The following is a 27,589-nucleotide window of genomic DNA, read 5'->3' as shown; positions in this document are numbered from 1 at the left end:
TAAATTGCGCGGGGACAGAAATCCCACCCGTCCCCGCCAAAGTCCCACCCATCCCTGTGAGGACTCCCACCCGTCCCCGCGAGGAATCCCTCCGTCCCCACGAGGAATCCCCTCCAGCCCCACGATGAATCCCCTCCGTCCCCGCCTGGCCCTATAAACTACAGAAATAGTTATTTCATTTAATTATGCTACTGAATTAAAGGCTCTGGTAGAAACCCATTTAAAAATAAGCAAAAAGACTTTATTAATTTGGAAATATTAATTGGGAAGAATACATACTTTGTAAACGAGTTTCTACCAGAGCCTCTAATGTTTATACATTTTTATCAACACAACTAATATACTACTTTATCCTGAAGCAAAAAAAAAAGAATTTTTTTCCTACCTTTGTTGCCTGGTTTCTGCTTTCCTCATGTTCTCATTTAATTCGTTCCATCCACTGTCTCTCTTCTTTCTGAGTCTTCCATTTGCTCTGTTACTGTGCCTCTCCCTTTCTCCCCCTCCCAAATTGGTCTGGCACCCATCTTCTTCCCTCTGCTCCCCCCATAATCTGGCATCTCTGTCTTCTTCCCTGCCAGTGTCTTCTCCCCACTCTCTCTTCCCCATTTCCTTTCAGCGTCCTTCTCCCCCCCATCTTCCCCATGTCCTGTCAGCATCATCTCCCCCCTCTGTCTTCCACATTTGCTTTCAGTGTCCTTCTCCCCCCTGTCTTCCCCATGTCCTTTCAGGGTCCTTCTCCCCCCTCTGTCTTCCCCATGTGCTTTCAGCGTCCTTCTCCCCCCCCCCTCCCATCTTCCCCATGTCCTTTCAGCGTCCTTCTCCCCTCATCTTCCCATGTCCTTTCAGCGTCCTTCTCCACCCTTCTGTCTTCCCCATGTGCTTTCAGCGTCCTTCTCCCCCCCCTCCCGTCTTCCCCACATTATATATTTACTGACCATTCCATCATTGAAAGTAATAGGCACTAGAAGAACTACAATCTTTTCGATCTTGGGACCCCAGCTTTGGAACAAGTTACCAATCTATTTACGTGCTGAAACTTCTTTAGATAAATTTAAAAGCAGACTAAAAAGTTACTTAAACAAAGATGCATATGAATCTTGGATTGGATAATTTTTTTTTTAATTTTTTTTCTTCTCCCTCTATCAACAATCTTAGGACAAAATACTTAAATCTAACCAGATCTGTAAATAGGTCATTGATCTTCCTATTCACTTTTAGACCAAGTCCTAGTTAAACAAATACTTTTAGATCAAATCGTACAAAAAAAAAAAAATTATGTCCTTCCTGATGGTGTTCTTCCCTCAATTTTTTTTTGGGGGGTGGGGGGTTTAACAATTGTAATTTATCCCTACCTTCCTTATGTATCGCCAATTCAATATGGATATGATTGTATGTTTATTGTTTTAAATGGTTTTATTTGTCCCCCCAATTATTATTGTTATACACATTGAAAATACTTGATATTGCCTTTAAATCAAAATTTTAATAAACTTGAAACTTTATGCATGTCAATGTCTAAATTGCTGGGTTATGCACTTTAAAACCCAAATAGTGCTTCTACAATAGGCATTTTCACAAGTAAACTTTATTTTAAAAAATTATAACCAGTTTGCAATAAAATAACAAATACAAAAATACATCATATTAACATCTACAATGAAACACAACAGTCTTTAAAAAAACTTCACATCATCAATTATTCAGGTAAGTAGAGAGTAGCACCGTCTGTTAAGAACATAAGAAGTTGCCTCCGCTGGGGCAGACCAGAGGTCCATCCTGCCCAGCGGTCCGCTCCCGCGGCGGCCCATCAGGCCACTGCCTGAACAGTGGTCTCTGACTAATTTTGTAATTTACCTCTAATCCTGTCCCTATAACCTTACCTCTACTCCTATCTGTACCCCTCAATCCCTTTGTCCTCCAGGTACCTGTCCAGACCTTCTTTGAAGCCCTGTAGCGTACTTCTGCCTATCACATCCTCCGGCAGCGCGTTCCATGTATCCACCACCCTCTGGGTGAAAAAGAACTTCCTGGAGTTTGTTCTAAACCTTTCCCCTTTCAATTTCTCCGAGTGCCCCCTTGTACCTGTGGTTCCCCTTAGTTTGAAAAATCTGTCCCTATCCACTTTTTCTATGCCCTTCATGATCTTGAAGGTTTCTATCATGTCTCCCCTGAGTCGTCGCTTTTCCAGGGAGAAAAGCTCCAGCTTTTTCAGTCTGTCCGTATATGAGAGGTCCCCCATACCTTTTATTAGCTTAGTTGCTCTTCTCTGGACTCTCTCAAGTACCGCCATGTCTTTCTTGAGGTACGGCGACCAGTACTTGACACAGTACTCCAGGTGCGGGCGCACCATTGCACGATACAGTGGCAGGATGACTTCCTTCGTCCTGGTTGTGATACCTTTCTTAATGATACCCAACATTTTGTTCGCTTTCCTTGAGGCTGCGGCGCAGTGCGCCGACGCCTTCAATGTTGCGTCCACCATCACTCCCAGGTCTCTTTCAAGGTTGCTCACCCCTAGCGGTGATCCCCCCATCTTGTAAGTGAACATCGGGTTCTTTTTCCCAATATGCATGACCTTGCATTTCCCTATGTTGAAGCTCATTTGCCACTTTTTGGCCCATTCTTCCAGTGTTGTCAGATCTTTTTGGAGGTCTTCGCAGTCCTCCATGGTTATGACCCTGTTGTATAATTTAGTGTCATCTTCAAATTTAATAACCTCACATTTTGTTCCCGCCTCCAGGTTGTTAATAAATATATTGAACAGGAGCGGTCCCAGCACCGACCCCACTGACAAACTCCGCTCGTGACCCTTTGCCAATCTGAGTAATGGCCCTTTACTCCAACCCTCTGTTTCCTGACCGCCAGCCAGTTTTTGATCCATCGGTGGACCTCCCCTTGCACCCCGTGGTTCCATAGCTTCCTTAGCAGTCTTTCGTGTGGTACCTTGTCAAAGGCTTTTTGGAAGTCAAGGTAAATGATGTCTATGGATTCCCCTCTATCCACCTGGCTGTTCACCCCCTCAAAGAAGTATAATAAGTTCGTGAGGCATGATCTGCTCTTGCAGAAGCCATGTTGGCTCGACTTTAGTTGCCCAAATGCTGTCTTTAATCAGCGCTTCCATCATCTTTCCAGGGACCGAGGTCAAGCTCACCGGTCTGTAGTTTCCAGGGTCTCCCCTTGAGCCTTTCTTGAAGATGGGCGTGACATTTGCTATTTTCCAGTCCTCTGGGATCTCTCCAGTTTTTAGGGATAGGTTGCATATTTGTCGAAGTGGCTCAGCTATTTCGTTCCTTAGTTCCTTGAGTACCCTTGGGTGAATGCCGTCCGGACCTGGCGATTTGTCGCACTTTAGCCTGTCTATCTGCCTGAGGACATCCACCTTACTCACCTCTAGTTGGACCAGATTTTCATCCTGATCTCCTTTTCCGATCTCCTCGGGTTCCGGAATGTTGGTTGTGTCCTCCATTGTGAAAACTGACGTGAAGAACTCATTTAACCTGTCCGCTATCTCCTTTTCCTCTTTTACCACTCCCTTTCTGTCTCCATCATCCAAGGGTCCTACTTCCTCCCTAGCTGGTTGCTTCCCCTTGACATACCTGAAGAATGATTTGAAGTTTGTTGCTTCCCCTGCCAGTCTTTCTTCATATTCTCTTTTTGCTTTCCTAACCTCTCGGTGACACTTCTTTTGGTGTCTTTTATGCTCCTTTTGGTTGTCTTCTGTCTGGTCCTTTTTCCATTTTTTGAATGATGCCTTCTTATCGCTTATGGCCTTTTTCACTGCATTTGTTATCCACACTGGGTTTTTTGTTCTATTTTTCTTGCACCCTTTCCTGAACTTGGGGACGCACAGGTTCTGTGCTTCGTGCACCGTGCCCTTGAGTAGGGTCCAGGCCTTTTCTACGGACTCTATCTTCCTTGTGGTATCGATGAGTTTCTTTCCCACCATTTTCCTCATGGCATCATAATTCCCTTTTTTGAAGTTGAGTGCTGTCGTTGTGGTTCTTTTCACCTTTGATGGTCCAATTTCTAGCCTGTAATGGATCGTGTTGTGATCGCTGTTTCCTAGTGGGGCTAGTACCGCCACCTCCTTAGCGGGTCCCCCTAGTTCATTGAAGATTAGGTCAAGAGTGGCATCTTCCCGTGTTGGTTCCGTGACCAGCTGTCCCATGAAACAGTCCCTCGTGACTTCCATGAATTTGGTCTCTCTCGTACAGCTTGAGTGCCCGATGCTCCAGTCTATTCCCGGGTAGTTGAAGTCCCCCATCACCACAACGCTTCCGCTTTTGCAGAACTGCCTCAGTTCGGCCTCCAGGTCCTGGTCGATTTCTTCCGATTGTCCAGGTGGGCGATAGTACAGACCCAATTTTATGTCTGTTCCTGCTCCTCCTGGTAGTTTAACCCATAATGATTCCAAATCGTCCGCCCTTACTGTTGTTTCCATCCTGATTGAAGGTATGGAATCTTTTATATATAGTGCTATTCCTCCACCTTTTTTGTGTGACCTATCTCTCCTGTAGAGTTTGAACCCTGGTAAGGCCACATCCCATTTATTGTCATCAGTCCACCACGTTTCTGTGACTCCGATTATGTCTAGGCCCTTTTTGCAGCCTAATACTTCCAGCTTTCCCATTTTAGCCCCTAGGCTCCTAGCATTAGTGTACAAGCAATGTAACTCCCGGTTGTTCGCCTTTCTTGCTGGTGTTCCTCGTGGTTTGGCACTCCTGGCGTCCCCCTCGTAAGTTGCTAGTCTCCAAGCCTCGTCTCGGTCATCCTCCTCGTGTGGTGTATCTGTTTCCTCCTCAGCTTGTTTCCCCATTATTGGTTGTCTTTCTGGGATCCGTTGTTCTCTTTTAGTCCTGCTTACCCAGGACATTTGTGCCCTAGACTCCTGCGATCTAGCCTTAGGTCCTTTTTCAAAAAATTCCAACTCAGTCCTGAGCACTCTTTTACAGTGCCCTTGTTCAATATCCTTGGCCCTGGTCCTCTGCATTGCGTCCTTAGGTCCTTTTCCCGAAAATTCCCACTCAGCCCCGGTCCCTTTTTTTACAATGTCCTTGCTCAATGTCCCTGGCCCTAGGCCCTTGTATTGTTTCCTTAGGTTCTTTTTCCAAAAGTTCCCACTCAGTCCCATGTCCTCTTTTACGATATCCTTGCTCAGTATCCTTTTTTGATACATTTGTCCGATGTGTCAGATTGACTGTCGGCTTTCCCCCCTTCCTTAGTTTAAAGCCAAGTCTATGCTGCTCTGGACGTTGCGTGCCAGCATCCTCGTCCCAGTCGTGCTCAGGTGCAGTCCATCTCTCCTGTAGAGTTTATTTTTTCCCAAGAAAGTTGTCCAGTTCCGAACAAAAAGGAAACCCTCCTCCTCAAATCATCTCCTGAGCCAACCGTTTATTGCTTGTAGTTCACTCTGCCTCCGTGTGTCCGCTCTCGGTACTGGCAGGATCTCCGAGAAGGCTATCTTGCATGCCCTCAATTTCAGTTTCCTCCCCAGGATCCTGAACTGATCAGTTAGTGCAGTCCTGTTGTAGTCCTTTCTGCTGATGTCGTTGGTTCCAACATGGATTACTACAGCTGTCTCCTCTGTCTCGGCCCCTTCCAGGATCCTTTCAATTCTGTTGATGACGTCCTTCGTTCTTGCCCCGGGGAGACATGTCACTAGTCGGTCGTCTCTCCCTCCGGCTATGTGACTGTCCACTCCTCTGAGGATTGAGACTCCTACTACAATAGCAGATCTCCCCTTCCTCAAATGTCTCTCCGGTCTCAGGTCTGTGTCAGTGGCGCAGTCACCTAGTCCTTCCTCCGGGTTCTGTTGGGTCTCCTCCTCAACTGCCTGTCCAGTTTCCCCGCAAGGTCCTACTTCCATGGTGTCTGGTGGATTTTGTCGTCCGACTGTTGATTCTCTCCTGATGAGTTGGTCGTCCTGTGCCTCCACCATCCTGCACGCCTCCTCGATGAACTTCTCGAGTTCTCTGGCTTGCTCCGTGATGTGGTTCTCCCTGGTGATGTCTTCATTTTCCCAGCTCCTCTATGGTGCACAGTCCCTCCAGTTCCTGTACTCAAATCTGCAGTCTCCCGACCTCCTTCTTCAGGCTATCCAGTTCCTGACATCGACTGCATATGTATGCCCGCCTCCCGGAGGGGAGGTAGTCATACATATGACATTCGACGCAGTAAACTGGGTAGCTCCGCTGGGTTCCTGTAGCCTCCATTCCTTTCTCCTTACTCCTATGGTCCCTCGGTGGTTGAGAGTGGTTTCCGGCGTGCAGCTAGCTGAAAGAGTAGAGAGAGAGAGAGAAGAATGAGAAGCTGTAAGAGTAGAGAAGGAAAGTCCTTTTATTTTTTCTTCTTTTTTTAGGTTAAAGTTAGGTTAAAGTTTTTTTAGGTTAAAGTTTTTTTTAGGTTAAAGTTAGGTTTGCTGCTGGGCTGCCTAGGGCTCCTTTTACTAATCTGCGCTAGCGGTTTTAGGCACACTACATTGCCACACGCACTACACGCTAATGCCTCCATAGAGCTGGCGTTAGTATTTTCTGCATAGCACGGGAGTTAGCGCACGCTAATCTTCAGCGCACGCTAAAAACGCTAGTGCAGCTTAGTAAAAGGAGCCCATAGTTACAATTTCCAGATCATTTATAAATAAGTTAAATAGCACTGGTCCCAATACAGATCCCTGTGGCACACCACTATTTACATTCCTCCATTATGAAAAATGGCCATTTAACCCTACCCTTTGTTTTCTGTCCGATAACCAATTCTTAATCCACAATTGAATATGCCTCCTATCCTATGACTCTTTCATTTTCTCAGGAGCCTCTCATTAGGAACTTTGTCAGAAGCTTTCTAGAAATCTAGATACACCACATCAACTGGCTCGCCTTTATCCACATGTTTATTCATACCTTCAAAGACGTCAAGCAAATTGGTGAGGCAAGACCTCTTTTGGCTGAACCCAAGCTGACTCTGTCTCAATAAATCATGTTTATCTAAATGTACCACAATTTTATTTTTTATAATTGTTTCCACTATTTTGCCTGGCACTGAGGACAGGCTTACCAGTCTGTAATTCCCCGGATCTTCCCTGGAACCCTTTTTAAAAATCGGTGTAACAAATCAGTATAACATTGACCACCCTCCAATCTTCAGGTACTACAGATGATTTTAGCGACAGGTTACAGATCACTAACTTCATGTTTGAGTTCTGGGATGTATACAGTCTGGTCCAAGTGATTTATCACTTGTTAACTTGTCAATTTGGCTTAATATGTCTTCCAGGTTCACCAAAATTTCTTTCAATTCCTCTGCCTTCTTGCATCATCTTCCGTAAAGACCGAAGCAAAGAATTCATTCAATCTCTCCACTATGGCTTTATCCTCCTTGAGTATACTTTATACTCCTTGGTCATCCAACAGTCCCACAAATTCCCTCACAGGTTTCCTGCTTTTGATGTACCTAAAAAATTGTTACTATGAGTATTTTACCTCTTTGGCAAGCCGACTTCCCAGGCCTCACAATCCTGCTGCCGTGTCCCTGCAATAATGGCTTTGCTTTTGGAGCAAGGACTTGGATAAACCCCTGACACATCCTGGTGATCCTCATACCCACCAGCCACTCAGCTATCTACATGCCTAATGTTTGAGGCCAAGATTCTCAAAAATAAAATCAGTATTTAATGCGGTCACTAAACTGGATTCCAACGGTTTAGCCTGCATGCATGTTAGCGGCAGATTATCAAAACAGCTTATGGCGGTCTTCTGTGAGCTTTCTAGCAGTCTCTGACACTGCCATCCAAATGGGCTCTTCAATATTCAAACGAGCACTCTGGTAGATTCTTAAATATAGCCGAGTCATTCTCCAAGAGTGGTGTCGGCTGTTGGCGATAAAAAGCAGTGAGTAGTCCAGGGGTACTGGTACAGTGACAGCACTGTAAAAAACAAATCTCTGGAGTGTATTTTGAAAACGAAAATCCCAAATTGAAGTTCAGCAGGAGAGATGCACTCTCTCTTGTTGCATCGCATCTAACCTACACCCCTACCAACTCTCCTCAGCAGCGGGAGAGTTGCCCATGAACTCTCGCCCAACCAACATACACACACACACACACACACAGCGGGAGAGATGCCTAATGTCTCCTGCCACCAACCAATACCCCCAACTCACCTTGGCAGCGGTAGAGTTGCACATGCTCTCCCGCCCAACCAACACCCTCCCCACACAGCGGGAGAGATGCCCATTGTCTCCTACCGCCAACCAACACCCCCAACTCCCCTCAGCAATGGGAGATCTGCCCACTCTCTTCCGCTCAACTGACACACACCCCCTTCAGAGGGTGAGATGCCCAATCTCTCCCACCGCCAACCAACACCACCCCCAACTTCCCTCGACAGCGGGATACTTGTCAGTGCTCTCCCACTGCCACACAACCCCTCCTCATGTCTCCAATGACCCTCCAGCCCCCTCCCCCTTACCTTATTTTCAGATGGTTGGCCGGAGGGATGCCTATTCCCTCCGGCCAGCAGGCCCACCTCTTCAAACTTGTGGGCCTTCCCCTTCCTGGTGTATCCCATAGGAGAGGCTTATGCGTCTTGGCCAATCAGAGTCTTAGACCCCTCCCTGGATACAACTGGTAGGAGGAGCCTTAAACAACTTGGGCCATTCAGAGCCTCAGGCCCCTCCCCAGTGCATCTCAGGGGAGGGGGAGAGAGCGGGGGTTGTCGGAGGCATGGGGAGGGTTTGTGTGGCAGCGGGAGAGCATGGGCAACTCTCCTGCTGTCGGAAGTTGGGGGGTGGTGTTGGCTAGCGGTGGGAGAGATTGGGCATCTCTCCTGCTGCAGGGGTGTGTGTCTCGGTTGGGCGGGAGAGCGTGGGCAACTCTCCCACTGCCAAGGGAAGTTGGGGGGATGTTGGTTGGTGGCGGGAGAGATTGGGTATCTCTACCACTGTTGTTGTATTTTTGTATTTTTTTTCATTTAGTCTGCGCATGTTCCCATCTCTATAACTAGCGATGGGCACATGCTAATTTAGCGAGTCTTCGCTACTCTCCACCAACCTCATTTCCATTTGCTTTTTTTGGGAGAATGACTTGTTTTTTAAAATTACTATTATAATGGCTACGACAGCAGCATGTCAGTTTTTTACACGTTTTTTTTGAAAATCTAGGCCTGAATCTCCCTACTTTTGGGATTTTGCCAGGTACATGTGATCTGGATTGGCTACTGTTGGAAGCAGGATACAGAGCTAGATGGACCTTTGATCTGACCCAATTTGTCTATTCTTATGTTATGCTTCATGCTGAAGCTGTTTTTCTTTTCCTCCTGAGAGCTTTCAAAGCCTCACTTGCACATTCTTTGGGACTTTTCAGGCTGAAGAAAAGGCTGATGCACTGAATAAAGAATTGCTAATGACCAAACAAAAGTTGATTGATGCAGAAGAAGAAAAGAGGAGGTTGGAAGAAGAATCTGCTCAGGTAATATGCCTCATTGCCACTTATCTTCTATTTGCTATTTAATGGGAAAGTAGTTTGCTGAGAACAGTAAATGGGAGTTGATTCTTTTTTCTTATATTAGCACTGTCGGAAAAGAACAGCATTAAACATCATTGGTATGTACCATGCAACTTGAATGCTTATCATATTATACTGAAAGCAACATTGCAAGAAATTGAAAACACAAATTTACTAGTAAGCAGGAGTTGATTTTCCAGTTATTTACTCTGTCATTTAGAAATAAGTAATATACTGATATTAACATCACTTTAATATCTCTCTGCCTTGACCATGATTGTTGGTAATAGTAGGAGATAGATTGTTACTCAGACATAGAGAAGAGAGATGAGCTTGGATTAATACTGAGTCAGCTAATAGCTCTATGAAATATGGCTGCCACCCATCTACCTGATGTACAACTTATCAGCTTGTTTGCATTCTGTTACTCTTAATGGTCTTCCAGTGAGAACTGAGAAGCGCTGATTACCGTATTTTCACCCATATACCGCGCACCCGTGTAAAACGCGCACACGGGTATAGTGCGCGGGGAACAGAAATTTATGTAAAAAAATTTTACTATAGCGCACACACGCATATACCGCGCATGCTGCCCCAACTCTCCTCTCGCCGCCCCAACTCTCCTTTCCGAAGGACCGCTCGCACCCCCACCCGAAGGACCGCTCGCACCCCCACAGCCTCTCCCCCTCCCCCTCCCGCATGGAGAAGCTGCCTACCGTTGTTTCCGGATGCCAGTGAGCCCAGCTGCTTCCTCTGCCGGCGGTCCTGCCCCTTCTCTGAGCCCTGCGCTGCGCTGCTTCCTCTTCTGGCGGTCCCACCCTTTCTCTGATGTCAGAGAAAGGGCGGGACCGCCAGAAGAGGAAGCGGCGCAGCGCAGGGCTCAGAGAAGGGGCAGGACCACCGGCAGAGGAAGCAGCTGGGCTCACTGGCATCCGGAAACAACGGTAGGCAGCTTCTCCATGCGAGAGGGGGAGGGGGGAAGGCTGTGGGGGTGCGAGCGGTCCTTCGGGTGGGGGTGCGAGCGGTCCTTCGGGGTGATGAATCGGACGTCGGGGGGGGGGAACAATGTAAAAAAAAATTTGTACAATGCGCTCACACGTATAACGCGCATGGTTATGCACGGTTTGTAAAATCGTGTATAACGCACGTGTTATATGCGTGAAAATGCGGTACTTTGCCATATTCCCACATGCAACTTTCCCACATTGTACTAGGTGGGCAAACTTTGACCTCTGTGCCTAACTAGGCTCTTAGGTATCTAAATTCTGACTTGCTGTAGCCTCTCTAGCTCAACATCCAGCTTTTGTTTCTTTCCATCTGCCAAATCTTTCAGATACTTCTACTGCATTACTCATAATGTGAGTATAGTAATCTGCTCATGGCAGCAAATATAACACCACCACAGTTGGCTTCATTGATAATATTTATTTTTTAGTGCTACTGGTAGATGGATGCAGCACATAGCTATAGTTAGTCATCTTTATTTTATGTATTACAAATTGAGATAAGATATTTAAGTGGTTTACAAATCATAGGAACAAACAAGGGAGAAAAAGAGAGTATATACTAACTTAACCAACATGTAGGGCAAATATAGAGTAAGACACAGGGAGTAGGGAGGAACAAAGGGCATGATTACTCAAGTGGTAACAGACAGTAATCAACAGCAGTGTGACATTGGAACCAAATCCATTCAAGTAATAAGTTTTAGCCCCTTCCTTTTTAAACAAAGTCTCAGCATGAAGTTACATAGGTAATTGATTCCACAATGTCATTGCCACCACCTCAAAACAAGAGTTTACAGTGATGCTAAGGATTCAAGTAAAATTATGTCCTAGGTGGGTATTTGTGGCAGTGGAAGATAGTGACTTGCTCAAGACCATAAGGAATGCCTGTGGCAGAAAGATTCAAAGCCTGGCTTCCCTGCTTCTCAGTCCATTGCTCTAGCCTGGGGTGGGTAACCTCAGTCCTCATGGGGAGCAACCCAGTTAGATTTTCAGGATTTCACCAATGACTATGCATAAGATCTATTTGTATACAGGGAGGGCAGTGCATGCACCTAGATCTCATGCAGAAGATAATTGAGAACTGATACAGATAAGAAGATTAGACACTAAATACAGTGTTTTATTGAAAGGATGAACTTTTCATGAATTTTAACTTTTTCTATGTGTTGGATAGATTGGGAGGGGCTTCACAGTTTGGGAGAATAATTGTGTATGTTTAGTATTAAACAATGTTATGTTTTAAAGGTTTTGATGGTGCTATATTATTATAATAAATGATGAATTATTTATAAGCATAAGAAGTAGTGTGAAACAGCTCTTATTTGGATATTTTGTTTATATATTAAGTAGAGCTATTCAAAAGTCTGATAAGTCCCAGTGGGTTAATTAATAATGCATATTCATTGGAGAAATCCTGAAAACCCAACTGAGTTGCAGCTCTCAAGGACTGAGGTTGCCCCTGCTCTAGGCCACATCTCCCAAAAGACCAAGTAAACTGTCATTAACTTTTTAGAACACCAAGTTAGTGTGTCCGTCACAAGGCAATCCAAATACAGTGAGGATGTGGCTTCTCAGTGTTTTAATTTATTCCAGTTACTGAATAATTTGCAAAAACATCTAGTATTATTGTTTCCTTATGAGAGGAATAAGGGGTATATGACTCAGATCATGAACGATCTTGTGTCTCATGTCTTATGTTCTGCCTGATCCATTAAGAATTTTCTGCTGTTCTTTCTGTGGGAGAAGATCTTGATATATCAGGCCTGTTGTGTTTGGAAGCGTATTATCAGGTAGCTTTTTCAAGAAACACTGCAGACTAAAAAAAGCTCTGCGTAAATAGAAGGATGTGTGTGTTGTTTTTTTTATTTAGCTCAATCCTTTTTCCAAGATGAAGTTACACTTAGGTACTATAGATAAGAGTTTCTCAACACACGATACACGTACCCTTAGGGGTATGTGAGCCACTTGTTGGGGGTATACAGGACTGCGCTGGTCTCCCGCCCCCCTTCCTTCTTAATCACCAGCTGCCACCGGAGATCCCATGCCCTCCTTCCTACCCACCCCCCTCCGCCAAAGCGCTGCCCATGCCCTCCTTTCTGCATTCTCCCATCCACGGAAACCAACCCAAAAAGGCTTCCCTCCGATGTCAGAGCTGACGTCAAAGGGAAGCCTTCCAGGTCAGCAGAAGATCCCAGTTACCTCCTTCCTTCTGTGTTCCGAGTTTATGCTTCCCCTCCCTGACTTCTAGCCTTTGTCCCAAATTCCTCCCTCCTTTCTTCCTTTATCCCACGATCATGTACCCTCTCTCCCTTACTTGCTACAACGCACTCGCTTCCTTCAGGGCCATCCAGCTCGGCTGCTCTTTCTGGCTTTCAACCACACAAGGACACGTCACAGACAGTGGCTTTTGTGCGCTGCCCACGGCTGACCCAGAAGCCTTCTCTCCAATGTCAGAGCTGATATCAGAGGGAAGGCTTTTGGGTCAGCCACGTGCAGCATTTAAAATATGCTGCCTGTAACGCATCCCTTTGCGGTTGAAGGCAGGAAGAAGCAGCCGAGCTGGGAGAATTGTTGGGCATGAGTATGTGAGTGAGAGGGAAAGAGATGGTGCACATGGGGAAAGGAAGAAAGAGGAAAATTGTTGGGCATATAGAGGGAAAGAATTGAGGTAGAGATACATGGGAAAGAGAAGGATGAGAGGGAGAAATGTTGGATATGGTGGTGGAGAGGGAACAGAGGGACAGGTTGAAGGGGATTAAACAGGGAAGAATGTTGGACATAGTGATGGAGGGAGAGATGTGGCATGGTGCTGGAGAGGGGTGATAGAAGGAGAAATGGGAATGAGGCTGATGGGCAGTGGTGAAAAATGCTGCACATGATCTTGAGAATGAGAGAGGGAGAAATGTTGGATGTGGCAGTAGGGAGGGTGGAAGAGATACACACTGGATTTCTCTCTTTCCCCACTCCCTATGCAGCAAGAGAGAGAATGAGAGAAAGATAGATGGACAGTGAGAGAGGGAGACATGTTGCCAATAGGGGTGGAGGAGAGAGGAAGAAAAGTTGGACTCCTGAGGGAAAGAGAAAAATGTTGGGGAAGGGAATGAGGTCCAGAGGAGAGGAAGCGTGCAGGAGGCAGAAAAAAAGAAATATTGGTTTCACAGTCAGAAGGAAGTGCAACCAGAGACTCATGAAATCACCAGACAACAGAGATAGGAAAAATGATTTTATTTTCAATTTAGTGTTTGAAATGTGTTAGTTTTGAAAATTTATATATACTGTCTATATTTTACACTACAGTGTTCCCCCGGTCATTCGCGTTTTGCTGTTTGCGGTCCCGGTCATTCACGGATTTTCCAACCGTGAATGACCGGGCAGGAGAGGACAGCCGGAACGCCGGCGAGTGAAGGAAATCACTCGCGGTATGCTCCGCCTGCCTCTTCATGCACTAAAGTAGGGCCTCATCAATCAGAAACTGCGTGTCAAAGCAGCTTCTGATTGGTGAGGCTCGACTTTAGTGCAGGAAGAGACGGGCAGAGCATACCGCAAGTGATTTCCTTTACTTGCTGGCACTCCAGCTGCCCTCTCCTGCCTCTCCGGGTGCCCTCTCCTATCTCCCCCGCTAAAAACTGTATTCGCGGTTTTTCAGCATTCACGGGGATTCCTGGAACAGAACCCCCGCGAATATCGGGGGAGTACTGTAATATTTATTTATTTTTCTATAGTTGTTACTGAGGTGACATTGCATATTTTAAAAGTCATCTGCCTTGACCTCTTTGAAAAAAAACCCTGAATATAAATGATAATTAACATTTTCTCTGTGTACAGTGTGCTTTGTGGTTTTTTTTATTTTGTGGTTACCATTATGTATTAATAAGGTTATATTGTGTGTATATGAAATTGCATTACAATTAGTACTATTATTATGGGGGTGGGGTAAGGTGCGGAGCTTGGGTGGAGGTACTCAGTTGATATTTGTTAGACTTAGGGAGTACTTGGTTTGAAGAAGTTGAGAAACTCTGCTATAGGTAAGTCCGTGTCCAAGGAGGCTTATAATTTAAGCTTGTACCTGAAGCAATGGAAGATTATTGCCCAAGGTCACAAGGAACCACAGTGGGATTTGAACTGGGTTCCTGTGATTCTAAGTTCAAGTTCAATTTATTTGATATACCGCAAATATAAAACCAAGGTTAAAATCTAAGCGGTTTTCAGTATAATGAAAATGTAAAAAACAAAAAAACCCAAATCTAAATATGCAATCATATTAAGAAACAAACAATACATGCATTACATACAGATACTAAACATAAGGAAAAAAAATCACAGCTTTCCTAGGTTTCCTATAGGTTTATTGTCTTCTAATAGGACAGGAGGCTGGATTTTATGCTAGAAAAGGTTTATTTTTGTTTTTGCGTTGACTCGGTTTACCTTTTAACTTCAGCTGAAAGAGATGTGTCGTAGAGAATTGGACAAAGCAGAATCAGAAATTAAGAAAAACAGTTCCATCATTGGTGATTACAAGCAAGTAAGTTATATCCATTAGTGTGCTACAAATAATTACTTCTAATTTAGAAATCTGTGAATAGTAAGCTAAAATCATAATTTTTGGCATGTGTTGTGCAATTTCAGATGACAATCATAATCTCTAAATCAGTGTTTCCCAAGTTGGCCCTGGAGTCAGGTTTTCAAGATATCCACAGTGAATATGCATGAAATTGATTTGCGTATACTGCCTCTATTGTATGCAAATCTTGTAAGCATATTCATTGTGGATATCCCTAAAACCTGACTGGCAATGGGGTACTCCAGGGCCAACTTAGAAAACACTGTTCTATATCTCTCTCCTGTCTGTATTCCACCTCTGCTGCAACATCTCTTTTTTTTTAGTAGAAACTTTTTTATTCACCAACATGAAAGATATATACAGAACAGAGAGAACACAATTATTTTCTCAGTACAATGCCACAATACAGAATAACATGGTAACACCCAACTAGAAATCCCAGATATCAGCGAGAGTCCAGGCCTGTACTCTGATAGCCTGGAGCCCTCCAAATCCATACTAGACACAACCCCCCAACCGCTCCATCCCAACACCCCCCACCCCCAAAACCCCTCCCTCAACCCACTGGCAATACGGGGGCAACTGGCTTCCGCAAGCGATTGACCACCTGGCTCTTTATCACAGGGGGCAGAGTATCCAAATAAGAAGCCCAAACAGACAGAAAAAGCTTGCTCCGAGATCCAGAGAACCGAGCGGACATGGACTCCCAGACCATTAAAAGATGCAATTTATTGCGCCAATACCAGATGGTGGGCGGGGAGTCCTGAAGCCAATGAGTAAGAATACATTTCATTCCCACAATATATCCCTTACGAATGAGCTGGCTATCACCTGCAGAAAGGCCGCCTAAATAGCCCTCCGCCAAAAAAATAGTCCCTTCCACCGATGAGGGGAGCCGATAACCTACCAAAGATTCCAAATAACATCGGACCTCCATCCAAAAGGCAGAAATTGATGCACACAGCCACACCCCATGTGCCAAAGAATTATCAACCCGGTGACATTTCAGACAAATAGCCGTAGGGGCACATCCGAAATAAAAAGCCCGCTGCTGAGAGACATATCCCCGATGTAAAACCCGAAAGTGACATTCCTGGAGCTCGGCGCTCTGCACCACCCGAGGTATCCGGCGCACCAGAGGAGCCAAGGACGCCACCCGCGGGCGACATCCCAGGTCCCGGGCCCAAGATGTCAAAAGCCGCTGATAATCCCGCCGAGGCTGCAAAGCCACCAATCTGCGATGATATTGAGAGATAGAAAGCCAATCCCACTGAGCATCAAAGAAAAAGTCGCGTAAAGTGATAGCAAAAGACTGGGTCAATGAGTCCCTGGGCAAGGAGGCTGCATAATGCGAGAGCTGCATATAAGCAAACCGATCCGTCTCACCCAAAGTCCAGGATGCCTGGAGAGTCAAAAAAGGAACAGCGCTACCATCCATCTGTAGAAACTGCTCCAAAGTTCGGAGCCCCTTCCTCGCCCACCGTTTGAAAACAACATTGTCCTGTCCCGGACTGAAGGCCGCATTGCCCACTATGGGCAGCAGAACAGAACTAAAAGGCGAGTGACCCCACATCCGAGAAACACATCTCCAAGCCCGACGAAGCGGCTCCACCAAGCAGCTACGGGCCCCAGGCCCCAATCGCACCTTCCCGTCCCACTGTAAAAGATAAGGCAGAGCCCACGGAAAAAAATAATCAACCTCCAGCTCCCGATCAGTATGCTGAGAGCTAAGAAAAAGCCAATCCCGGACATGCCGAAGCAAGCAGGCCAAATTATACAAACGAATCGAGGGAAGACCCAATCCTCCCTGTGCCCAGGACCCCTGAAGAAAAGAACGATGCATTTTACCTTTCTTACCCCCCCCAGCAAAATGAAATCACCAGTCTCTGAAGACCCAAGATATCTTTTTTCAAAAGAAAGAATGGAAGCGTTTGCAGGACAAATAACCATTTCGGGAAGATAATCATGCGAAAAAGATGAACACGGCCCATCAAGTAAAGAGGGAGATTCAACCAGCGCCGTAAAAGCCCCTTAGTTCCCTGCAACAAATGATCAACATTCAAACGGTAAAGCGCGGAGACATCCATAGACAACAAAATACCAAGGTATCGAAAAGAGGATCCCGCCCAGCGCAAAGGAAAATCCGGCCCCCACTCCACCCGCAAAGATTCCGGAGACGCCATAGCCTCCGACTTCTGCTTATTTAAACGGAAACCAGAAAAATCCCCATACTCACGAAAACACTCCAAAAGAGCAGGGAGGGAGGCCCGAGGATCCGTCAAATAAACCAAGAGGTCATCGGCAAAAGCCGCCAGTTTAAAATGATGAGCCCCCACGACCATTCCCATGATGTCCGGGTTACCCTGCACATCCCGAATGAGAGGATCCAGGGTCAGGACAAACAACAAAGGTGAAAGGGGGCATCCCTGGCGAGTACCCCTACAAATTGGAAAAGGATCAGAAAGGGTATCATTGGCCCACACACGGGCCACCGGGTTTGCATAAAGAGTCCGCACCGCCTGAATGAACCATGGGCCGAGACCGTACACTCGCAGGACCTCAAACATAAAGCCCCAATCCACCTGGTCAAAGGCCTTCTCGGCGTCAAAGCTAATCATCAAAGAAGGCACCTGATCCTGTGCAGTCCACTCCAAAGCCGCCAAGATACGGCGGACATTTTTAGCAATCGCGTGGCCCTTCACAAAGCCCACTTGCTGATCAGAAATAAGACTCGGGAGTACCAAGGCAAGACGGGTGGCCAAAACTTTAGCAAAAAGCTTAGCCTCAAAATTCAATAAAGAGATCGGTCTGTACGACTCGGGTCTATTCGAATCCTTCCCAGGTTTCAACAGAACAATAATCTGAGCTACATTCAAGTGGCGAGGGAGCTCCCCCAATCCGACCGCCTCGTTAAACACCGAAGCCAACAAAGGCGCCACCTCAGCTCGCAATATCTTATAAAACTCGCTACGTAGCCCATCCGGGCCAGGAGACTTACCCAAAGCGCTAGCCTGGATCTCCCGCTCAATCTCCCCTGCAGTAACCTCCGCCTCCAACTGCTCCCGAGAGGAAGCTGAAAGAGTCGGGAGATCCCGACCAGCCAAATATACCTCCCCATCTAGCAGAGGGTCAGAGGGAGCAGAATACAAGTTCTCAAAGAAATCCCGCAACTCCCTGTTGATGTCTCCATCAGTATGCACTATCTCCGAGTTCCGCGTCTGAAGAGAAGCAATACGCGAACTACCCCGCTGCTGTCGAACTAGCTTTGCAAGAAACTTACTACTCTTATTCGCAAAACGATAAAGATGATACCTATAATGCTCCATAGACCGACGAGCGTGTTGGTGTAACAGAGAATTAAGCGAACACTGAGCCTCCAGCAATCTAGCCCTATCCGGGAGTGCCCGAGTGGTGCCGTAGCGTCGACGGAGAGAAGAAACCAGTCTCTCCAGCCGAAGCAGCTCTCGCGTGCGCGCTTTACGCTGAAAACTAGCATAGGAAATAATCTCACCCCGAAGGACCGCCTTTGCCGTCTCCCAAGCCAACGAAGGAGTACCAAAATGAGCTGCATTGGTATCCTGAAAAGAGCGCCACCGGGCTACCAGATGTTCGTGAAATTTACTATCACGATAAAGGTGGCAAGGAAAGCGCCAACCATGTGGGGTCCCCGGCGTCCGAGATAACTGCCATACCAACGCCACCCAAGCATGGTCCGATACCTCAATAGGCCCCAGCGTAGACTCTACGATCTCTGCAAACAAAGAGCGGGAACAGAGAATATAGTCTATACGAGATAAGGAAGCATGGGCCCGAGAAACGTGAGTAAAATCCTTCTCCAAGGGATGCAAGACCCTCCAGGCGTCCACCAAGTCAAGGGAAGCACAAAGAATCGCAATTCCAGTAGCAGATTTCCGAGATTCCCTCCCCACCCCCGACGATCTATCCCAAAGAGGATCCGCCACCTCATTGAAATCCCCCCCCACCAACAGAGGAACATCTCCATAGACCGACAAAAGGTCTGCTAAATGATGAAAAAAACCCACGCCCGGGCTATTGGGAGCATAAAGGTTGCAGAGAATGTAAGGTTTAGAGTTCAAACTAACCGAGGCTATCACATACCTACCCTCCGGGTCCCTAAGGACAGTCCGTACCACCAAATGAAGATGTTTACCCACCAAAATAGCCACTCCAGCCCTCTTACCCAACGCAGGGGAATCCAGGACATCCCCCACCCACCAGGTTCGCAGTTTGGCATGCTCCGCAGCAGTCAAATGCGTCTCCTGCAAAAAGGCCACGTCCGCCCGGCTCCTCCGCAGCTGTCGAAGCACCTTCTGTCGCTTTATTGGGGAATGAATGCCCCCCACATTCCAAGATAATAACTTAAGGGACATAAAAATGAAACAAAAATACCCAACAAGGAATCAAAAAATTCAAAAGCCTAGGAAGAGGCGTCCCAGCAAGCCCCCCTCCTAAGGCCACAGTCCTGCGGAAGCCAGTGCCTGCGGTCACCACGAAACAAGAACAACAACCCTCCCCACCCCACCCTCCCCTCCCCCCCAACACCAACCCACCCCCACCCACCACCCACCCCAACCCAACCCCCAAACCCAACCAGACCAATCCTACCCCACTAGACTCCTCCCATCCCATCCACCCCAACCCTTCTGGTCCCCACAGGAACCCAATCACTACAGACGCCCCCTCCACAGAAACCCCCCCAAAATAGCTAAGATAACTGGACAAACCCCCAAGAGCAACCTTGCAGAATTAGAACCCATCTCCCAATCTCAAGACAGCCTCATATAATGCCTCAGTGTCCCAGGAAGGGCCCCCCGACCCAAAGGAACCTAATCCCAGACCCTATCCACCCCCTTATATCCCTTGAGAATGGAAACCAAGAACCCCAAAACTCATACTCAACAGAACCACAAAACCCCCACTCTAACTCTCCTCCCCCCCTCCGCACCCATCGCATCAGACACACCGCCAACCACTCGTCCCCATGCACGCCCCTCACCCCAGTCAACAAGCTCAACAACACCCGCTTCAAAAGATGAATCCAGGCCACCGTCCACCCAACACAGCCTGGGCCGCTTAGGAGTAGAGAGAGGCCCCGGGCACCCGTAATAAACAAGAAAGCCCCACACAACCAAGGGCATGGAGACCGCTGAAAGTAAAAAGCACAGAAGCTGAGCAGCGCCCCAGTCAAAGACCGAAGTCCAACCAAGGTCCCAGCCAAATCCAAGAAGGAGTCCCAAGTTGTAGTCGAGCCAGAAGAATGAGGAGCTCCGAAGACAGAAATCCAGCAAAAGTCCAGGGACACCGTGGCATCTGGAAGCACAAGATCCGAGCAGCGCCACCATCAAAGACATAGCCGCACCGGGCCATCCAAGGACCTAACAGAGATCCAAGAAGGAGACCAGAGTTGCACCAACGCCAGAAGAAAGAGTGTCTCTGAAGACCGGCAGCCATCAAGCCGGACCAGCAGTAGAGGAGATCACACCAGCGGCACTAGTAGAAGGCAGGTCCACATTCCACGCATCCAACATGTTCTGCGCCTCCGCTACGGTAGAACAAAACTGAGTAGTGCCATTGTGATGGACCCGCAACCTCGCAGGGTAGAGGAGGGCGAAGCGAACATGGCGAGCCGCCAACGTAGAGCACACCGGAGCAAATGCCCGCCGTTGCTGAGCCACTTTTGTAGAATAGTCCTGAAAACAGAGCACCCTGCCGTTTTGATAGGTGAGAACGCGCTCGCCCCGAGCCGCCTGAAGAATAGACTGTTTGTGAGCATAGTTCAAGATCTTTGCTATTACCACCCGTGGCCGGGCCTGATGAGCTGAACTGAGACCCAGGCGATGCGCCCTCTCGATACGAAGCGGGCCGAGATCCGCAGGAAAGGTAACGGAGGCAGCTAACCAGGCTTCCAGCGTGCCTCTCAAGTCCCGCTCCGCTACAGCTTCTGGAAATCCGATAAAACGCAAATTGGACCGGCGTGATCTATTTTCCAGGTCCTCAATGCGATCCTCGAGAGCAGAAATAAGGCGCTGCTGTGTTGTCTGGACATCCTCCACGTGCTGCAATCTATCCTCCACATCGCTCACCCGCTGCCAGAACGCCGCCGTCTCCTGGCCCATAGCATCCAGCGAAGCCTGGACCACCGCCAGCTTGTGATCCAACGGCAGGAGCTTTTGTTCCAACACGAGCTCCATCGCCGCCATAACTCCGGCCGTGATTTCAGTTATCCAAGCCGGCCCCCCCGTAGCAGCTCCAGGACTCGGCGGCGCCGCCATCTTAACTTCCCCCTGCTTGCCGCGGTCCTTTTCTCTGCGGGCCGACTTCAGCGACATGCCACCGCACAAGCAGCCCGAAACTCGCCCACAGTGACCGGAGGGGGGGGAGATATCGGAGGGTCCGGTCCGAAGGCTCAAAGCCAGAGAATGCCTGATAAGGGAGGGGAAGCTGCGAGGGGCCGCGGGAGAGAGAGACACAGACTAGCGTCCGTCCCGCTAGCTCTCTGGGCCAAATCACTTTCTCTCTCAGAAGTCCCCTGGAAACTCCGTTTGAAGCGAGTCCAACCTCCCCTCTCCTAATATCCCCTCGTTTCAGGTACAGGAATGCTCCCTTACTGTCCACTGTAGAGACGATCCCGTGACTGCTCCTGGACTCGGCGGCGCCGCCATCTTGGCTTCCCCCTGCCTGCCGCGGTCTTGTTCTCTGCGGGCCGATTTCAGCTACATGCCACCGCGAAATCGGCCCGAAACTCGCCCACAGTGTCCGGAGGAGAGGAGGTAGCGGAGGGTCCGGTCCAGGGCTCTAAAGCCGAAGGATGCCCGAAAAGGGAGGGGAATCTGCGAAGGGCAGCGGGAGAGACACAGACTAGCGTCTGTCCCGCTGCATGGCGTCACGTGATCTGCAACATCTCTTTTAAGGAGAGAAGCTTCTATTGGTGCATTGCTTAGTCATCCAGTGAATGTGGGAGAAGAGTCCTCATTAGCTTGACCATACCCTGAGAGAGAGAGTAGGGTGCAATTTCAATAGCAATTGTACCCCAAACATTAGACTCTTGAGCTGGGAGTCAACTGCTGTGTCCTTTATGGCAGCAGATTTTGCTAAGTATGAGAAATGACCATAGGTTACTTGACAGAAGCAATATGTACAATAAGTATAAATGTATACTGCTTGTCACATGTTTTGTAAGAGGAATATCTGTAGAGCTATCTAATAAAGCTTTTAAGTATGTGCAAAATACCCTTGTAGTGCGACAGACACTCCATTCCTGAACGTGGGGGTAGTCAATCTTTTCTCATGAGAATCCTTCTAAGGAACTTCATTCTTTTGCTCTGCCTCTCATCCTTCTGGACTGTCCTCCAGTTCCTCAGCTGTCTCTCTACAAGCAAGATGGTAGGAGCTTGTCTTTTCTGCTTATGTTTATTTTCATTTAAATTCAATCTTTTTTGTTAACCTTTTGCCAGGCTTTTTGGTGCTGCTGAGGATCCCTCTTTTGGGACAGCTCTAGCTGCGGGAGAATGCAGATTGCTTCCAAGGGGAGAGTGCAGTCTGCTTCCAAGGGACAGACTGCTTGCAGTGCACCATTTGGACAGCCTGCACTAACAGTTTGGGAGCTCAGGGACTGTTCCCTTTGGAGCAAGGCTTGCCTCAGGTTCATCCATAGTGGGCTTGAGCACAGGTTGAATGGCTTTGTTGAGGGTTTTCCAGGTTCTGGGTCAACTGCTCTCCCACCCCAATTTGCATGCGCGTCATGGTGGGGGTTGAGGCTTTGGCTGGTTCGTTGGGCCTGAGAGGCAGTCAGAAGACACAAGCAGTCCAGATTCCAGGCTTGTTGAGGCAAAGGTTCTCACCGTAAGCTGTTTGCAGCTTCCACACTTGCAGCACATAGCATGGCACAGTGAGCAATAGGCTGACAACCTGGGAAATAAAAACTGGGGTTAGAGTTTCAAGTTTTGTTCCGGGGTTAGAGTTTCAAGTTTTATTAAAATTTGATATACCGCTTAAAAATTGTCAAATCGGTTAACATCAATCATATTTACAAATTGTTAAAATTTAGGGTAACATATTTAAGACTAGATACTAACAGGACTTATAAAAACATCCACCTCTAGAATCCTAAAATCACTAATTTTTAATCCCCAGTGTAGTTCCCCTGGGGTATTTTTGGCGCTAAAATTGCTGCTGCTGCGGCCAATGTGGATTTCCTGATTTGAAAATAAAAACCTCTGTCTGCCTCAAAGCACCTTGATTTTGCTTAAAAACATGTGTGGTGGGTTCCTCAGGCCCGGATACTTTGGATTCATGCTGAGTTTTCAGTAGATGGTCTTCTGAGGATTGTTCGGGTTCCAGGCAGTACGGGGGGGGGGGGGGAGGGGGAGAACAGCTGTCTTAGCCTCCTCTGGTCCCTTTGGGGGTGTTAGTGCTCAGTTGGTCTGAGAGCCTGGAAAAAAGTCCAGATTTGAACCAGGGATCAACACAAGCACATCCCCAGCGAAGCACAGCCTTGACACGGCCGCAAACCCCCCAGAAAGGAGCTCGTGAGTGTTCACAGGGACCATCTGAATGGCCTGGTCAGGGGTTATCAATATGATATTTGAAGCTTACATGATTAACAAGGGCCGCATGAAACCTTTGCTGTGATTGCGGCCTTACTAGCACCAGGATAACACCCCCCCCCCCCCAAGAGTGCAATTCCCCAGCAAAAGTACCATGCGCAAGTTGAGGAAGTTCAGTCTGAGGATGACTAGGATGAAATGGGTTCTATTTCAATGCCCTTACTCTCCCAGTCAGGGTCCTCGGTAGCAGGTAATGCTGCTTCGTCTTTAGGAGGGCCAGATCCAGAACTGGTGGAGGCCTCTGATTTCAGGGAGGACAAGACTGAATGCAGGCTGTTTAAGCATTTAGTGCTTTTGGAGGTGATTACAGAATCCCTCCAGGAATTAAAGATAGAGACTCTACAGTCCTCTGCTACATAGTGCTTGCTTATGAGTAGCACAAAGGCACAGACAGACCTCCTGTTTTCCCTCTCATCAAGACATTCCCAAAAAGCTCACAGACTATTGGGTGCCCACGCCATGGCAAAGCTCTATCCAATGGATACAGAATTTAACCAGCTTTTTGTTTCTCTGAAAGTGGATTCACTGGTGGCACAAGTTATAAAGTTTATCTCTCTTCCCAGTGAAGGCAGTGTGGTATTAAAGGATGCCCAGGACCCCAGGCTCGATTTTGTTCATAAGAAGCTCTTTAAGGTCACGGCCTCAGGTTTGAAAGCAGCTGTGATAGCATCTTTTGTTGCCTGGGTTTGCCACTCCAAGTTGTGCCATGATCTGGAGACTATTGTCGGGAGAAAACTCCAGTTTTTAATGTCTGGAGTGGATTATGTAGCTGATGATCTGTATGATATTTTCAAGTCGTGAGCAATATGTCCTGTTTATTCCATTTCCGCCCGCAGGATACTATGGATCAGACAGTGGACGGGAGATTCCTTGAGTAAATTACTGTTTAAGAAACATTTACTCTTTGGGAAAGGTCTGAATCATCTTATGGCCAACATGCAAGATTGTAAGCCGAAGTCCTTACTGAACAGCAGACCTCAAGCCCCTAGGGAGTCAGGTTGCGGTAATTTTCAGGCCTCTAGACAGTATCAGAAGTTCTCGGGAGGGCCTTCTGGCCAGAGGTCATTTCAGAGCTCCCATACCTTTTTTTAGACTCCAGCTGGGAGGCCAGAAAAAGTGGCCAAAGTCAGAGAAACAATGCAAAGGTTGCTGGATCTAGAGGCCATACCAGAGGAAGACTCAGACCAGCAGATTCTCTATATAATATAATGCCCAAGAGAATAATGCTCAGAAGACTGGAGGTCGATTCTAGACCTCAAAGCAGTGTTCTAAATCCTCAAAGCAATGTTAATCTAAATCCAGCCTACATTACCAACTACCCCTTAATAATTTAGATAATGTTCAATCTATTCCTAAATACTTCTTCATATCTCTTCAATATGTACTTCTTAAGATCATAGCGATTCTTATGTAATCTGCCTTGAACTGCAAGGTAAAGGCGGAATAGAAATCACTAATGTAATGTAATGTATGCAGTCCTCAAGATACCATGTTTCCTAATGGAGATAGTGAGGTCAGTGATTGCATCATTGGCACTGGGAGAATTTCTCATCTCCGTGGACTTGATGGTAGCCTATCTGCACATTCCCAATTTTCCAGAGCACAGGAAGTTTTTGTGATTCTATGTGTTTGAGCAACACTTCTAGTATGCAGCCTTTCCTTAGCAAAGCAGCAGATGAATCCAGAGACAAGTGGGATAGCTCACATCGACCAGCAGGTGGAGATAGAGAAACTGATTAACAGTTGGTCTTATAGCCTGGTGTTCCTCTTGTTTATTCAGTTTGCTCTATCTCCCAGCAGGGGTTGGAGCTATCTCTCTAGCTCCTGGATTCTGGCTGTGCCGGGTGAATTGGTGTTCACTTCTATTCCTCTGTTGAGACTAGCTCTCTTCAGTAGGACAGGGGTGCCTGGCTGAGCGGTGCCGGCTTTGGGAGCTACACCTGGGCCCTCCCAGGTCCCTTCTCCACCCTCCCCTCCGGTTGATTGAGGGGTTGCCTTGGGGCTCTATTTGTTTCTTCATTCCAGTTTAAAAAAAAAAACAAAAAAACTGCCTGTGCTGAGCTGTGCCTTTTTTGAATCGACTTACTGTACAATTGCCAGCTATATCCTTGCTTTCCTGTGGGCGGTCTGAGAGTGAGGTGGTGAGTAGATTTCTACTTTCTGTTTGTTCTTTTGTAATACTTTGTTCGTTCCCGAGTGCCGGTTTGTTTTTGAGGGCAGCGTCGGCGGTTGGCGGCTTTCTCCGTGTAAAAAAAAAAAAAAAAAAAGTTGTTTGCGAAAATGGATTATGGCGGCAGAATCTACTCAGCGGTGTTCGCGCTGTGGGAAGCGCAGAACACTGTCGGGATTCTGCTCCGCCGGTTGTTCAGATACACCGGCAGAAGATTCCTTCTTGCAGGCGTGTGACTTGGCCATTTCCCGAGTTGGGGAGGCGCGCGCGTCGTCCCCTGCCCTCGCGGTCGACTCGGTCTTGCTGCAGGGCTCTTCCGCGGCTGAGGGCAGTTCGGCGGCTGCCGGGGAGTCGGGAGCACTGGGAGGAACCGCGGTTCCGCTCTTCGGCGCAGAACAAGTAGGTTCAGCGGCATTTGGGCTGAGCTCGTTTACTCCGGAATTTATCATGCTGATGCACCGGGCTTTCATGTTGCAGAGCTCTCAGCCTGCTCAGCCGGTGCCTTTAAACTTTCAGTTACTTCCGGTGCCTTCTACCTCTTCTGGGTTAACTAGTGCTAATGCTGGTGCGACGGCAGGTCATGTGGTTTCTCCAGTCAAGTCGCAGGTAGCAAAAAAGCGCAGACTCGCAACCACGGATGACGGGGATCCTATTCCAGTATCCCCTTTTTCTCTTCCTGAGTCACTAGAGGAAGGTGAGGTCTTGGATTGGGAAGCGGAGGATCCCCCGGGTAGGGAAGTGGATGACCCTTCCGCTCTCTGTCTTTTTCATAGAGAAGAACTTTCTTCCTTAATTTCAAAAGCATTGCAGGGTTTAAACATCTCGCAGGAGGATGCTAAGGTGTCGGGAAACCCCCTTATGGCGGGAACACGTAAGCCACCTAAGTCCTTTCCGCATGAAGCCATGCAGGAGCTTATCTCGGCACAATGGGACACACCGGAGGCCAGTTTACGGGTGGCGAAGGCCATGCGGCTCTTGTATCCGGTTGACCCGTCCGAACTCGAGAAATTTCAGTTGCCCAGAGTTGACGCACTGGTGGCCGCGGTTACCAAAAAGACTACCTTGCCGGTGGAAGGGGGAGTAACGCTGAAGGATGTAATGTAATGTAATGTATGCAGTCCTCAAGATACCACGTTTCCAAATGGAGATAGTGAGGTCAGTGATTGCATCATTGGCACTGGGAGAATTTCTCATCTCCGTGGACTTGATGGTAGCCTATCTGCACATACCCAATTTTCCAGAGCACAGGAAGTTTTTGTGATTCTATGTGCTTGAGCAACACTTCCAGTATGCAGCCTTTCCCTTTGGTCTGGCCACAGCATCATGGACCTTCACCAAGGTAATAGTAGTTGTTGCAGCACACCTGCGCAGAGTGGGCATACAAGTCCATCCATATCTGGACGATTGGCTAATAAGAGCCCAGTCTGAATCCGAAGGCAGACTAGTGATTCACAGAATGATTAAACTGCTGCTGCAGAAGCTGGGCTGGGTGGTCAACTTTCAGAAAAGCCACCTGGAGCCGGTGCAGATCTTGGAGTATCTGGGAGTACAGTTTAACAGAAGGGAAAACAAAGTGTTCCTTCCAGAAGCCTGCAGAGAGAAACTTCTGCATCAGATTATGGGAGTTTTTGAACAAATCTGCTCCAATGGCCTGGTATTATTTGCAGGTACTGGGATCAATGGTTGCAATCATGGACGTAGGCGCACTTGCATCCACTCCAGGAT

The 27,589-nt window shown here is 47.5% G+C and overlaps 1 protein-coding gene across 1 annotated transcript in view; it reads left to right on the top strand.

Annotated features, from left to right (window-relative positions):
- RABGAP1 (RAB GTPase activating protein 1) overlaps nt 1–27,589 on the top strand; it is a 539,836-nt gene that overhangs the window by 477,783 nt on the left and 34,464 nt on the right. The window contains exons 22-23 of the mRNA XM_033960742.1: nt 9,359–9,463; nt 14,945–15,028. Coding sequence (XP_033816633.1) covers nt 9,359–9,463; nt 14,945–15,028 — 189 coding nt within the window. The remainder of the gene's footprint in view (nt 1–9,358; nt 9,464–14,944; nt 15,029–27,589) is intronic.

The sequence above is a fragment of the Geotrypetes seraphini genome, chromosome 10 (genome assembly GCF_902459505.1).
Source record: "Geotrypetes seraphini chromosome 10, aGeoSer1.1, whole genome shotgun sequence".
Lineage (NCBI taxonomy): Eukaryota > Metazoa > Chordata > Amphibia > Gymnophiona > Dermophiidae > Geotrypetes > Geotrypetes seraphini.
Note: the sequence above shows the minus strand (reverse complement) of the source record. Positions and strands in the feature narration are given on the sequence as shown.